The sequence below is a fragment of the Podarcis gaigeae genome (genome assembly GCF_964106915.1).
Source record: "Podarcis gaigeae genome assembly, chromosome: 6".
Taxonomy (NCBI): domain Eukaryota; kingdom Metazoa; phylum Chordata; class Lepidosauria; order Squamata; family Lacertidae; genus Podarcis; species Podarcis gaigeae.
The window spans coordinates 65,350,078-65,366,403 of record NC_139682.1 but is presented as its reverse complement, the minus strand read 5'-3'; the positions used below and the strand labels follow the sequence as shown (position 1 = coordinate 65,366,403).

Sequence of the window (16,326 nt, the reverse complement as noted above, 5' to 3'; positions counted from 1 at the left end):
AATTTTTCATTGTTTGGTGACCTTGCAATTTTTTAATGACCTCACTGGGCACAAGGTACATGGAATAGATTCTCTGTCAAAAGTAATATAATCCTTTTGTAACAGGAGATGGTAGTGAAATCGTTTGTCCCTTGGATAATTGTATCCCTGTAATCAGGAAGCGCCTGGATAGCATTTGTCAAGGCAATTTTCTTTTGAAGCAATAAACAGAATTCTAAGCAACAAGGCAACAACTTGCTCTGAGCAGGTCAAATTGTCAGATTTCATTAAAACGTCCAGTTTTCTTTATGTGCTATACCTGGGTGTATCTATGTGCTTCCATCCATGACTATGAAATGCAGAAATCCATTCTGTTACACTTTGTTTTTAACCACACACTTGAGAAACAAAAAAATGTATTGCAAGTAAACCCATTTTTCTTTGAGTCAGCGTTAAAAATATATTGCAAGTTTTAGTATTAGGCATTCAGGGCAATATACTATTTTGTTGTGTGGCAGATGTTTTAGATAGCTGTGCCACCTGCCTTTTTAGGACAAAGAAGCAAAACATGAAACATTGTATGTGCACACATACACCATCTGTTAAAGGGAATAGTCGTGCACATGAAAGTTTGTGTGTACAGATTCCCAGTGGGACTGAGAACTGTGAATGCTTTATATAAATAAATTTTTATTTATACCCCGCCCTCCCCAGCCAAGACCAGGCTCCTGGCGGCTAACAACCAATAATAAAAACAAATTGATTAAAATACAATTTTAAAAAAGATTAAAATACAACATTAAAACATTAGGATGCAGCCTCTTCACAGGAGGAGAAAGGAAAAAGAAAGAGGGGGAGGGAATCAAACTGATTCTAAGCCAAAGGCCAGGTGGAACAACTCTGTCTTACAGGCCCTGCGGAAAGAAATCAGATCCCGCAGGGACCTCTAGGGTGTTGCTATATATGGACTTTAAGGTCCTCCGTGGGGCATACCAGGAGAGGCGGTCCCATAGGTATGAAATATGAAATACCTATGGGTGGATTTTTGCATCCTGGGGTTATACACGCCATTCCAATCATTACATTAGAATCATATACCCAGCACATGGCAGATGTCACTGTCAGTTTTGAAACTGCTGACCACATTTTGGGAGACATGAAAGAACTAAATGTAATAATGCAATATACTGAATGAAACTCTCATGAAACATGCAGCCTTCATACAATCAAGCTCATTGCAGAAGAGTGTCTGTATTATTATACCCTGGTTAAACCAGGCATGTTCATTAGGACACTGTGGTGGATAATACAAAGTGCTAGACAGGAGCTATATATTATGGGTGTGTACACGCCCTAAGATTTGCCTTGTAACTGCATTTTTTAACATTCTGGTTTGTTTCTGAGTTGCTCAGTGCACTCTCCACTTTGCTCTGTTCTCCAGCTTCTAAGGTCTTCAACATAAAACAAAGTGTTGTGTTCTGCATTCACTTGGAGTCTAAAAATGGCCATAACATTTTCTCCTTTGGGCCCAAGTGGATGAAATAGGATTCCTTCCATGGTGTATTAATTCCACCAAATTCTAGACAAACAGGTCTAGGGGATTTTGTAGGGGGATTTACCTCCATAATCCACTTTAGGGTAATACCATATTAATAGGGCCAACAAAAATTCCAAAATCCATATTAATTTTATATTTTTGAGGGGGGGAGTTTTGTCTTCCTGTTTCTAACCTTAGCATAATTAAGGGACAGCCAAATGGAACTCAGGAAAACCTCTCTCTGCAGTATTATTATTATTATTATTATTATGTAGGTCTCACACTTCCATTTTCTCTGCTTGAACCCATTATTTATTTACACTGCACTATACCAGGAAACTAAATACTGGTTTATAAATGGGGCAGGAGAGAAAAACAGGTTGTCTAGAGTCTCTCTCTTAATCTGTAATAGAAGCAAGCATGAAATAAGCAGACCGATAATGAGCCAATTGAAATTCTGGGCTTTTAAAGATAATCCTAAACAATTTACATCCTTCTGCATGCTAATAACACAATCACTTATGTTTAGTAGTACAAGACAATTCACTATCACGCAGCAGCTTAATAGCAAATGAGAACGTTCCAATGTCAGTTGGAAGGATAGCATTATTAGATTTCATTGCCTTGTTCTTATAATGCCCCATCAAGTCATTGCTTAAGACAGGGATTTGTTTGATCTATTTAGGAAGCATCTGATTCATGGTCACAACCCTATTAAAATGCAGAAACAATGAAATTTCTTCCCTGTCCTCATCACTGTAGCAGCCCTGAGCTGTTGGGAAGGCTAATAATGCTTTGTTTTAAAAATTGCTTTTAAAATGTCACCTTGAAATTTAAGGTCAAAAGCGAAGCACAAAAATATATGCTAGCAAGTGGGAAAATAAGGGTACCAGTGACTGCTATGCTATCTCCAGGATCAGAGGTAACATCTTCTGAATATCAGTTGCTGGGTAATAGTGGAAAACAACTCTGTCCACCTGTCCTGCTTGTTGGCTTCTCAGGGGCACTGTGGCCCTGAAAGGTGTGTAAAAAAATGCTGAATGAATGAATTTTGCTTGGGAATTCAGTGGAACAGGATGCTGAAGTAGATAAGCCCTTGATCAGACCCAGCAGGGCGCTTCTTATGGCAAAGGTATATGCACTGTATTATTTAGGGTCCATCAAATCAAGAAGCAATTTTTATTCTTAGGGGAAATAGCATTGCCAAATGTTATGTTCACATGATTGTCAAGAATGAATTGTAACAAGTAGATTTAATTACCACAGATATGGAGCTAATGGTAAATATTACATTTAATTGCTTTCCTCATGTTTATAGAAGTGAAGAGAATACTCATCTAATCAATGTGTTCAAAAGAATATATTCAAATCCATCTGTTAGAATCTCTCTGTCCTCAATATCAAAATTAAACTATACTTATAAGAACACAAGTAGTAAACATTTGCATCCATAATGACTAAAATGAATGCATTGCGTAAATATTTTACTGTGATTGAAAAAAGGTTGTGTAATCCTGTTTAGATTTATTGACATACTGTGCAATCAAACTCCAGATCCACCAAGCTGGAGGGGTTTATGTAATATAGCACAACAGCTCTTCTGGTATAAAAGGTAAACGTAAAGGACCCCTGGATGGTTAAGTCCAGTGAAAGAAAACGATGGGGTGCAGAACTCATCTTGCTTCAGGCCAATTGAGTGGCCACAGACAGCTTTCAAGGTCATGTGGCCAGCATGACTACATCACTTCTGGTGCAACAGAACACTGACCAAGGCTAGAGTGCACGGAAATGCCATTTACCTTCTCACCGCAGCGGTACCTATTTATCTACTTGCACTGGTGTGCTTTTGATCTGCTGGGTTGGCAGAAGCTCGGACAGAGCAATGGGAGCTCACCCCATTACGTGGATTCAAACCGCTGACCTTCCAATCAGCAAGCTCAAGAGGCCCAGTGGTTTAGACCACACTACCACCCCCCTCCCCCTCCTGGTATAGTACCCCCACCGGAAGACATATCCCCATGCAAAGAAGACCACGTGCCCACTTACAGGCAGCACTTATCTGCCTGGTAGAACAACCCCCGCCCAAAATGGGTTTGATGGGTTATGCCAGGACAATGAGAGAATTTTAGTTCTCTCTGGAGGTATACAAAGAAAGAACAGAAAATATTACAGCACTCCCTTGGCTAAGAGGACATTAGCGAAAGCTGTTGCCTGGCAACCACCACCCAGGGAAGATTTACCCCCTCAAATTGAGTGAGATCTAGCTGCTTAGCCTCATGCCTCTGGCTTCAGAGAACATAAGTCAGACTGTTGCCTGGTAGACAGAGGCTGACAGGCAATACTAGGGAAGGGCAGGAAATGAAAGTTGAAAAATTCTGACACCACAGCGGTACCATGTTATTTCTGTTCTTGATGCCAGAGTTGAATGTGATTTATATTGTGGGAATCTTTTGCAAATTGCTTTGAGAGCCTCTCAGGGCCATCTAATATGATAGAAGTTTTCAAAACAAAACAAAACAAATAAACATTTAATGCAATATGTATGTTTTGGGAAATTTATGTTGAATGTACTGTACAAACACCAGAAATTAGAAATAAGCAGAAGATATGAAGAATGTGTAAAAATGGACATGAACAAACAGAATATTATATATCACTCAAACATTATGCATAGCCTTCACTTAGTGACCATGTATATTGACTGGCAATGAATGTAGTTCCTCAGATAAATTTATATCTTCCAAATTCACTTGGGAACTATGCATATTGACAAACCACTGTATGAAATATCCAGTTTATACTGTCAATTTGAGCTCATTTTCCATGCCTTCATGTAAATGCACACCATATCTATACGTATTCTCCATTCAACACACATCAGTCTCAACACCAGTGCTTTTTTTCTGGCAGTACGTAACAGTATGAAGTACTACTACCTTTTGGGGGGGGGGGAGAGGTGGGAGGGCTCTCGGTCCCTGTCAACACACCATGCCGCTTTCCCCAAGCCTGGGAAGTGTTTGCCCTGCTTAGGGAAGGAGGCGCAATGCTCTGACACGATACTGAAGCCTTGCTGCCAAAACTGGGCAGGGGAAGTCTCTTCACCTGGAAGGCAGTGCTCCGGTAGGTGGGTGGGCAGGCGAGGGATCATTAAGCAGCTAACCCTTCCTCACCACTCAACCTTGGCATCAGGCCACACCCCTCCCTCATGTGCTGGGCCCTCTCCCTGCTTCCTGGTGAGTATAGGCACTTTTTTCTAGGGGGGGGGGGAGCACTGTTCAACATATACCCTCAAATTCCTTTAAAGTGGATGGTTTTTAAAAGGAGCTCTACACTGTTAGGCAACATTAGGTACAATGAAGTGCAGGAGAAAACAGAACAGATCACTCTTTTCTGCTGAAATGGGATTATATATGCATAAGAGCTGTTCTATGCAGAATGATGGAGCTCTTAGTATGGTCAAATACTAGATCATTAAAGAAAGTGCTCAATTCTTTTTTTTTACTAGTAACATGATGTAGAATGTCAGTGCAGCCATCAATATTACAATAAATACTTGCAGTTACTATAACAGCGTTGTCCACTGCACAAGAAAACACCATAAAGAAGCAGAAACAACCCAGGAGTCAGCTTATCAAACCAACACATCTAGAGATTCCAACAATAAAACTTATATGAAGGGATATCATAGATATGGCAAATGAAATAATCTATAATAAAAAACAATTTAATCATATTTTTAAAGCTTTTATAAACAACTTATTTTAAATATATTTCTGTGGAAATTAATGTTTTGAAATGAAGAATAATAATTTAAAAGTTCTAGAATTATACTATTTCTGTTCATGTATCTGGTTTTGCTGCTGCAAAATTGGTGCATGCAAACCAGAAAGAAAGAATGCTCCAGAACTATCAAGCCTTTTTAAAAAAAAATGTATATTTTCAGGCTCTACCTATATTAGTGCTTCAGACTATAGTATAAATTATTGCTGGTCTTCAGTAGGTACTTGTTCAGCAGCAAGGCAATCAGTCTCATACTTTTTCTTCAGACCTTTTAGGTATATTCGCAAACTATCTGGATCCAGTCGAGAGTTACGGGCAGTTTGAACTAACATATTTGCCAAGTGATATATAGCCTTCTTCTTTAATGTCTCAGGAGTGCTTCTTTGTTGCTTCTGTTATTTAAAAGGACATGCACAAATTAAAACCAGACTTTTAGCATTTTATTTACTATTGATTACTTACTTAGTTGCCTAATGCCAACAATCTACTGGGGACTAACAACAGATTTTAAACTTACAAAAGTTTCAGCTATAAACAATTAACATTATACATTTAATTAACATAAATGTTTCAAAAGCACATCAACCACCAAAAAGAAAAGCAAAGCTCAGAATGTCACCATTGAATAAGCCACGGCAACCAACTCAACATATAGGGAATAAGATAGATGCCAAAAGTGTTGGTGCCCAGCAATCCTTGCTGGGGAAAACTTTGCACAGATGGGGGACTACAACCAAATTGTTCAAGTCACGAGAGGCATTCTGATAGGTCTTGTGATCCCAAGCTGCATAATACTGTAAATTAAAACCAACACTTTGAATTGGGCTTACAAATGTATTGGAAGCCAATGTTGAGGCTGCACTATCAGTGGTGAAGTTGGACCAATTGCACCAGCAAGGGGGGCTAGACTTGGAAATTTCATTTATTAAAAACATGAACAAAAAACAATTGGCCTCCAATTAAGAAAATTAAAATGTGAAACATGCAGACAGATCAGCCAATTTGAACTGATAATTTTAGTTATACGTGATGGTTTTTGCTTTAATTTATTTTAAATCACTGCTTTATTCCTATGGTATGCTGCATTAACTGCCACTATGTTGCCTGTATATACAATGCAAAATAAACTTCAGAATTTACTTCCAAGCAAAATTGTTTAAAATCAGCACCTAACAAAAAGAGCTAACACCAGAGAATGTTTTGAGATAATACTACATACCGACATTTGTCTAGAAATCAGAGTTATGATCTCCTTGGCATCCTGTATTATTGATGGAGGAAGAGAAGAAACCTCTGCAGCTTTAAGTCCTAAATATAAAACATATGAAGCTGTTTTTAATTGTCAGAGGTAGAGAATGTTACATTTAATCAAAAAGTCTATCAGGACCAATGATGATGTAATGCTCCTGGTCTTTTAACCAAAGCTAAAAGATTAGGAGCAGAGCAGGCCACAAGATGACATGTAACCTCCACCTATCCTCTCCTCCAAAATCCCATCTCCTTTCCCATGTGAGCTTAAACCATGGATTAGTGTTACATCTGCATCAATGCTAACAAGAATTTTCTTCTTAAACAAGATTTGAAGCAGCTTTGCAGATCCTAATAAAAAGGGTTTTTATCAGTTATCATAGTTAGCGTTTAACTACAGTTAGGAGTTGTACAAATATAATGCTAAGCCATGGAAATGTAGGGTAGAATTCACTCCAAACATGAGATGAGGGAGCACATGCTCACATGACTTAACTACAGCCAAGAGGTCAGCAGCATTACATCTGCAGTAGCTTCTAATTTTTTTAAAAAAATAAAAAACCTTTTAATGTCAATCTTGAAAATGCTTCTTATTAGTATCTGACTGGGTAATTTGCTTAGCAGAAAGTCTACTCAGAATCAGAATAGCTGTGCATGTTCAACTGTCATGTTGAATCAACTGTCATATTGATTATCAAAAGGCTCAACAAGGTTTCTCCAATTTACATAATATTCCCCCATAACAGACTAAATAATTATTAAATAATGAGAATGAGAAGAGGAACACCAATACCGCCATTTCTTTCTTCACAATATTATATCGAATAGTACTGAAAATACAGTGGAGTAATACAAGAGACTGAAAAGAAGTGGAACATTTTGCAGAGTGGAGAGGCTAATGACAGCAGCAGTAATAACAAGTAGGTAATAAAAATCTTAGTACGCGTCTGAGTGAAATAGATGCATAAACCATATAGTTCTAAATACAGAAAGTAGTGGCTGAATGAATCCCTCTACACATGCAGACAACATCTTTCATGTGTTTAATGGAATAGGTATCTAGGTACTCTTGTTTTATCTCTTCATATTAATGTTCTATATATGTTTATTTCTGTAAATTATAATAATCCAAATAGCATATTACCATAGTTTTTTTCCTCCGTGTGTCCTTTAGAAAGAACATAAGTATAAGCAATTTTCTCCCTACTTCCATAACTACTTCTCACGTGTTGCACTTCAAAGTAATTGTTTTCCACATTGGGATATAAGGCATCAATTTGACATAATTCCAAAAAATGAGTGGCAAAGAGTGTAAATGCCTAAAGTATAATACAAGAAATTAAATAGACTATAAATTATTGGAAAAGAGAAATCTTAATGACTATTACTATCTTTTATAATAGTTAGGGAAATTTCATGCACTTATTGATTAAAATATTAATAATACCTTCAAATTAAGAAGATATTCACAGACTGCGTAACATATGCCGATGCCTTCTTCAGCACTGGTACCTCTGCCAAGCTCATCAATTATGATAAGTGATCTGTCATTAGCATTTTGTATGATATATGCTATCTAGAGAGAAAGACATCAAATTTCATTACTAGCAGTAGCATGTGAGGATAAAATCTGTTAATAAGAATTCTCATTTCCTGCCCAAAACAAGAGTCAGGAAATTTACTTTAGGAATGTTTTACCAGCTGCCACATAAAGAACATCCATCAACACAAACAGCTCAGTCTAAGAGTTCTGAATGCACATTCAATGCACACAGAAGGCTACACATCCCTTTTCAAACTTCTTTGCTGGTAGCAGCTCCATTAGGGATGCTGTCAGTCAGCAAAAAGAGGTGCTAATAACAACTGAATGCCTCTGATTGATTACTTGTGCATAAGTGTGGGCTGAGCAGGACCGATATCTGAGCCCCCACTGCTACCACCTTTGTTGCCTTCCAAAGGGCCCCCAAACCAGAGGCGGGAGCCTCCAGCTCTTTGACAGAGCCACAGATAGGTTTGGGGGCTTATGGGAGACAGGAAGGAAGGAAGCAGCAGCAATATTTTCATCTAATTGTTATTTCAGTGTGAGAGATAAAGTAAGACAAGTCAATGTAAAAGGCAATATATGGTTTGGCACAATATTCAGCATAGAAGCTGAACCACTACAGAAAGAGATCCACTTTCTGAATTGGCGTTCCCTGTCTCCTCTTCCAGTCCCCTCAGACATGGCAGGGGATGTGGTTCAATTGCTCATAGCTGGAGTGGGGAACTGGAAAATGGAATATCCCCTTGTATGAATAGAAGTCCCTTTGATTCCCCTCCAGAATTCCGATGGATCCTAGCCATTATTATTTTGCAACAAGAATGCACAGTCTGGGGAATTTAAATGGTAGCTTACAAGGTGGCATGTGTATGTTGGTGGAGGTGTTTGCATGGGAAAGGGACTGGTGTGCTGAGGAAGAAGAAAATGAAAACATTGGGTATGTGCAGCCTATTAGTCTAATCTTTGCCCTGTAAGGAGAAAAACAGAAGCAGAGGTCCTTGAATATTTATATGTAAGCAAAATGTACAAACCTGTGGGCCAATTAAATATTAATCAAGGCCACTCATAAAAGAAACACTAAGCTCATCTGAATACCTCTTTCATCTCCTTCATGAATGTTGATGAATTTGTTTCTATATCATCATCCATACCTATTCTAGTAAATATTTGCTCAGCAATCCTAAATGAAGAATATTCTGCTGGGACAAAAGATCCTGCAAATTAAAGAGAAGGACAAATTAATGTGAGGAGAAGTTGACAGTAATGTTGGACAGTAATGTTGCAGTTTAATGTTAGCCATGTGAAATTCTTAAAATAGTAGGAAATGATAAGGTTCTCTCTTCTAAATAATAACTTTGTAAGGCTGTGTTGACAGGTGACTCCTGTCTTCAGCCTTCTCTGGCCAGAAATTGTCTTGTGTGGTGATGACAGTATGAGCCTCACCCTTATCAATAGGTACTCAGACAAACAGGGAGAAGGGGTGCAGTCATATAATGGGAAACTGCACAGCTTGGGGAATGAAAGCTAAACAAAAGAGAAGAAATAAGTATTCTGGGCTGGGGAAAGGAAGAGAACTCAGGCAGAGACTGTGAGTGATGGAATAGATTTGTAGAGTGGTGGGGATGGGGAGACTGTATCAGAATTGATTAAACAAGATAACTAAACAATATTATTTGAAACTTAAATTCCTGATTATGAGAAATTGCTGAGACCTCCTGTAAGGATAGTAACCTCACCAGGTCTCCTCTAAAACTAAGACAGACTTGGAACTCTGAAGGAATCAAGGCTGCTAAAAGCTGCTGAACTTAAAGGGAAAGGAAAGTGTAACACATTGGTTTACTAAAATCACTGGATAAGAGAAACAATGAAAGTTCAAATAACTGCTTACCAATTTGTGCCATAATCTGAGAAAGGGCTATCTGTTTTAGGTAAGTTGACTTTCCACTCATATTTGGTCCTGTAATTATGATAAAATTACTTCCCTCTGTGATGTAAGTATTGTTGGCAACAGGTTTCTCAAAAGAGATTTTTTCAAGAACAGGGTGCCATCCTTCCTTTATTGCTAACGTGTCAGTAAACTCAGGACGTACTAAGAAAAAAAATAGATAATATTTATTTATTTATTTTAAAAAAATATTTTTATTAGTTTTATAAAATACAGAAAGAAGAATAAAGAACGTATTATAAAAGCAAAAAAGAAAAGTTACAAATTTTTCTTACCCTTCTTTCCAAATCTGTTGGACTTCCCCACATCCTCCCAACCCTGCATTCTCTGTAATACATAACGTCTGCAATTTGTTAACTTATTTCAATACTTATTGTATCTTCCTTTTTATCATGTTGCCCAATTTCAAATATATTGTAACCCAAATCATGTACATTTTCATTTTAACACAATAAAGTTGTTTCATTATTCTATCTCTGACTCCTTGTACCTTAATTTCCATTTCTTAAATTTAACATTACTGAAGCTAGGATTTCCTAAAAGGTGCATTTTTTAACATTCATACAACTTATAATGTTTTTCCAAATAGTCTTTAAATTTTCTCCAATCTTCCTCGAATGTTTCTTCTCCCAAGTCTCGGATTCTGCCAGTCATTTCGGCCAGTTCCATATAGTCCATCAACTGCGTGTGCCATTCCTCCAGTGTGGGTAAATCTTGTGTCTTCCAGTATTTTGCAATCAGAATCCTTGCTGCTGTAGTGGCATACATAAAAAAAGTTCTGTCCTTCTTAAACACTCTCCGGTCCACCATGCCCAGAAGGAAGGCCTCTGGTTTCTTAGGTAAGGTAAATCTCAGTACCTTTTTTAGTTCATTATGAATCATTTCCCAGAAGGCCTTCACTTTCGGGCAGGTCCACCAGAGGTGAAAGAATGTCCCTTCCGCCTCTTTACATTTCCAGCATTTATTATCAGACAGGTGATATATCTTAGCAAGCTTGACTGGGGTCATGTACCACCGGTATATCATTTTCATAATGTTTTCCTTCAAGGCACTACATGCCGTAAATTTCATTCCGGTGTTCCATAACCTTTCCCAGTCTTCAAACATAATGTTATGCCCCAAATCCTGCGCCCACTTTATCATGGCGGATTTGACTGTCTCATCCTGAGTATTCCATCTAAGCAGCAGGTTATACATTCTCGAAAGTAGTTTACTTTTTGGTTCTAACAATTCTGTCTCTAGTTTCGATTTTTCCACCTGGAATCCAACCTTCTTATCTACTTTAAAGACCTCTTGAATTTGTGCATAGTGCAACCAATCTTGCACCTTGTTTTTTAATTTTTCCAAGCTCTGCAACCTCCAATTGTCTCCAATCTTTTCAATAATTTCCCCATATTTAGGCCAATTGGCTTCCATATTAGGTCTCTTACGTGCCTTGGCCTCCACCGGTGAGAGCCACCTCGGAGTCTTACTCTCCAATAAGTCTTTATATTTTGTCCAGACCATTAAAATTGCTCTCCTGACAATGTGGTTTTTAAACAATTTGTGCACTTTAACCTTGTCATACCACAAATATGCATGCCACCCAAAAGCATTGTCAAACCCTTCCAGATCTAGGACATCAGTGTTTTCCAGTAAAATCCAATCTTTCAACCAGCAGAAGGCTGCAGCTTCATAATATAACCTCAAGTCTGGCAGGGCAAATCCCCCTCTTTCTTTCGCATCAGTTAGTATCTTAAACTTTATTCGGGACTTTTTGCCCTGCCAAACAAACTTAGAAATATCCCTCTGCCACTTTCCAAAGCATTCCACCTTGTCCACGACCTGTAGGGTCTGAAACAAAAATAGCATTTTTGGCAATACATTCATCTTTATAGCTGCTATTCGGCCCAACAAGGAAAGTTTCAATCTTGACCATGTTTCCAAATCTCTTTTGATTTCTAACCAACATTTCTCGTAGTTGTCCTTGAACAAATTCAAATTTTTGGAGGTCAGATACACCCCTAGGTATTTTACTTTTTTAACCACATTTAATTCTGTTTCTTTCACAAACTCATCTGTTTCTGTATTTGTCAAATTTTTTACTATAACCTTAGTTTTTTGCTTGTTCAGCTTAAATCCCGCCACCCGACCAAAGTCCGAAATTAATTCTAACACTCTTTTAGTACTAGAGACAGGCTCCTGCAATGTTAATACCAGGTCATCTGCAAATGCTTTCAATTTATATTGTTTCACTCCGACCTCAATTCCCTGTACCAACCGGTCCTTTCTAATCATGTTCAATAGCACCTCCAGGACTGAAATAAATAATAGGGGGGATAGGGGGCACCCCTGCCGTGTCCTTTTTTCAATTTTAAACTCCTCTGTCACCACATTGTTTACTATCAATTTCGCTTTTTGTTCTGAATATATTGCTTCTATTCCATTTTCAAACCCCCGCCCCACTCCCATCCCTTCCAAGTTTTTCTTCATAAACATCCAGGAAATATTGTCAAAGGCTTTCTCCGCATCAATAAAAATTAACACCGCTCTAGTGTTTAGTTTTGTTTGTAGAAGTTCCAAAATGTCGATGATGTTTCTTGTGTTGCCAAACAAATGCCTACCAGGGAGAAAGCCAGCCTGGTCTTTATGGATCACTTCATTAAGCACTTTTTTAAACCTACTTGCCAAAATGTCTGCAAAAATTTTGTAATCCACATTTAGGAGTGAGATGGGGCGGTAGTTCTTCAGCTGGGTCTTTTCAGTTTCTAGTTTGGGTATCAATGTGATGAAGGCTTCTTTCCACGTTTCCGGTGCCTTCCTCCCCTCCATGATCTGGTTACAAACCTCCAACAAAGGCTGTATCAAATAGTCTTTCAAAACCTTATAGTATTTGGAGGTAAGTCCGTCGGGGCCTGGAGATTTGCCTAATTGTAGGTTCTGAATGGCACTTTCAATTTCTTGCTGTGTAATATTACTATTCAGGGTTGTTCTCATTTCCTGAGGTATTTTCTGTAATCCATTGGTTTTAAGAAATTGGTCCACCTCCGAATCTTTCTGTGGCCCTTGTGAATAAAGTTCTTTGAAATATCTCTGGAAGCACTTTCTAATTTCCTCGGGTTTCTGAACCATTCTTCCATCAATTTCTAGATTTGTAACAGTATTAAGTTTTTGTCTCTTTTTCAACTGCCATGCTAGCAGTTTCCCACACTTATTTGCTGATTCAAAAGATCTTTGTTTCATTTGTTTAATTTTCCATTCCACCTCTTGATTTATCAATTTCAAATATTGTGCTTGGAAGAATTTCACTTCTCTCAGCACCTCCTTCGACTTTGGCCTAGATCTTAATTTTTTCTCTCCATCTCTTATCTTTTCCAATATCTTCTCCTTCTTTTCATTCCAGAATTTTTTCTTGATTGTATTTTGTTGTATTAGAAACCCTCTCATGACTGCTTTACTTGCGTCCCAGATTATTCTTTTTTCCACAGTAGTATTTAAATTTATTTCAAAATAGTCCTTCAAAGTTTTTTGGGCCTTCTTAACAATTTTCTCGTCCCTTAATAAGGTGTCATTCATTTTCCATCTGAAGGATCCGGTTGTATTTAGTCTCAATTCCATTTTCAAAGCATTATGGTCGGAGCAGGTTTTTGGACAGATTTCCACCTTTCTAGTCTTGGGTGCCAGTCCTCTAGTTATCCATATTTGGTCGATTCGTGTCCATGTCAGATGAGCTTCAGAAAAGAAAGTCCCTTCTTTTCCTAGGGGGTTCTTAACCCTCCATATGTCAATCAAATCCACATTGTCAGTCATTTCAAAAAAAGTTTTAGGTAGTCTGCCATCTTTCGTTATGTTAGCGCTTTGCGACTTATCCATATTTACAGACACAACCCCATTCATGTCACCCATCATGATGATGTTGTTATAGTCTAAGTAGTCCAGCATAATCTCATGCAGCTTCCTGAAAAATTCCGATTTTCCTTCATTTGGGGCGTATATTCCTAATATCAGAAATTTTTCTCCTTGTGTCTGAATTTCAATCGCCAAAATTCTGCCGTGTTCATCTTTAAATAAGAATTTCGGTGACAGGCTCTCCTTTGCATATATCACCACACCTCTTTTCTTCACTTTATCCGAAGATATAAATTCTTGGCCTAGTCTTTTGTTAATTAACACTTTTCTGTGGAGCCTTGTCACATGCGTTTCTTGCAGGCAAATAATGTCCAAATGTTCTTTTTTCAATATATGAAATACTTTTCTTCTTTTTTCCGGAGAATTTCCGCCATTTATATTCCAACTAAGAAGCTGCAGCGACATCCTGGTCTAATTGGTGGGTCTACAATGGGGTGTCTAGGCTTCCCCCCGATTCCGGAGGTGGTAGTGTTGGTCCAGATCCAGACGGTGTAGGCTTTGGAGATGGTCCCGGTGGTGGTGGAGGCCAAGAAGCTGCAGCTCCTTTCTGGAGGTCCTCCTCGTGGTCGTGTAGGAACTTCTGTTGGTCCTCCGGTGTTTTAATTCTTACTTTCCTTCCTTTGTAAGTAAATGATAGTCCTTGCGGAAACTCCCACCTATAAGGGATTGTGTTACATCTCAACAGTTTGGTCAAATCTGTATAAGTAGTCCTAAGGTCCAAAAGGTGTTTAGGTATGTCTCTGTAAATTTCAGCCTTTTTTCCTTCTATCTCCAAGGATTTTTTAAAATGTAGGCCTAGTATCTTGTCTCTTTCCTCTCTCGATCTCAAAATAACCAAACAGTCTCTGGACTTGTCCTTCTTTATCAATTTTCCCAGTCTAAAGGCAGTCACAATTTTAAAATCCTTATCTTCCTCTATCCCCCAGAATTTGGAGAACAAAAGTGTCAAAAATCCCTGTAGGTTTCCCTCCTCCAATTCTGGGATAGCCCTTAATCTGAGATTATTTTCCTTACTTTTCAATTCAACCAATGACAGGTAGGCTTGTTGTTCCCCTACCTGTCTTTTCAGAGGCCTTACTTCCCCCCTAATCTCATCAACCTTTTTGTTCGCCTGTTCTGCTTTTTGACAAGCTTCCACCGCAAGCTTATAATTTTCAGTAGTTGCCCCTTGTAATTTTTCAATTGCCTGGGTATGATGGGAAACTTGCTCAGATAATTTGGTGATAGAGGATGTAGCTTGGTCAATTTTTGATGATTGATTGATATTTAAATGTTTTGTTGTTATTAACAAGTATATCGCAATCCTACTTTGGTTAAGTCTTGTTCTTGTTACATGTTAGTTTATGAGAAATCTAGTAATCAATAAATTCTGAACGAAATAGGTGAATAAATTGAGTAAAACTGTAATCCTCATGTCTTAACAATATAATTCTACATACATTTACTCAGAAGTCCCAGTAATTTAAATGCGGCTTACTACTAGGTAATTGGGTAAGACTGCAGTCCAAGGAGGCAGCTGTCAGCAAAGTGTCACCAATGGGTAAACAAACATGGTTGGTGGCCACTGTGGATAGGAGCCAACCTTAGCTCCCATTCAAAAGTGGTGGCACCACCCACCTAGCACTGAAACAGCCCAGTGTCTGACAGAGTTGCGAGTGGTGGTGCAGCACCTAACCTAGCTGACTATAGTGCTGGGTCTGAGCCTAAGAATAGTTCCACTGATAGGAATAATATAAATAAGTTTTGAAAACTGTAACTTTTTGAAAATTGTAACTTTAAAGCAACAAAGTTCAGGGGAGTGTTTCCTTAAATAATATTTGATTTTTGCTATATTTTGCTTGTCCTGTATACGAGTACTCGCTATTTGCTTCTATTTAAAAGACGCATACGAAACAATTGAAGGACATGTGAAGCAACTTATTAAAGTCTTATGAAAAAGCAACAAAAACTAAGTGAAGCTTCAGTTTGATAGCCAATCATATTTTCAGAGATGCTCGGCAGAATAAAAAAGAATATTACACCCAGATCTTAACTTCTGAGTCAAAGAATCTGTCTAAACAAACTATATTACATATGGTTTAGTGATGCCATGATGCTATAGTAGTGGGAAGTATTTGCATGTTGATGCGTGCAATCTTTGAATCTGCCAATTACATTATGTCAGCACGATTATTTGACTAATTCACAGTTTGGGGACAGGAGAGGTAAACCGCAAGTTTTAGTAAAAGCTTTTCTAAATAACAAAGCTACTCACCATAGTCAGAAAGCGTACAGGCGTGGGCAAATGACTGCAACATATCCAGCATAGACACTGCATCAGAGAGTTTGTACAGGCAATGAATGTGTTCATAAATTTCACTCAGTAATTTACACACTATCCTGAAAGCACATAATAGCACAGTTTATTTT

General features: G+C 38.1%; 1 protein-coding gene across 5 annotated transcripts in view; it reads right to left on the bottom strand.

Moving 5' to 3' along the window:
• Nucleotides 1–4,057: 4,057 nt before the first annotated feature.
• Nucleotides 4,058–16,326, bottom strand: part of MSH4 (mutS homolog 4) — a 39,327-nt gene continuing 27,058 nt past the window's right edge. For 4 of the 5 annotated variants that reach the window (XM_083742914.1, XM_083742916.1, XM_083742915.1 and 1 more), the window contains 7 exons: nucleotides 16,172–16,296; nucleotides 9,973–10,173; nucleotides 9,180–9,298; nucleotides 7,992–8,120; nucleotides 7,689–7,863; nucleotides 6,516–6,604; nucleotides 4,058–5,688 (listed from right to left, as the gene is read on the bottom strand). In XM_083742914.1, coding sequence (XP_083599040.1) covers nucleotides 5,497–5,688; nucleotides 6,516–6,604; nucleotides 7,689–7,863; nucleotides 7,992–8,120; nucleotides 9,180–9,298; nucleotides 9,973–10,173; nucleotides 16,172–16,296 — 1,030 coding nt within the window. In that variant the 3' untranslated portion in view covers nucleotides 4,058–5,496. The remainder of the gene's footprint in view (nucleotides 5,689–6,515; nucleotides 6,605–7,688; nucleotides 7,864–7,991; nucleotides 8,121–9,179; nucleotides 9,299–9,972; nucleotides 10,174–16,171; nucleotides 16,297–16,326) is intronic. The other variant, XM_083742918.1, reaches the window with a different exon arrangement.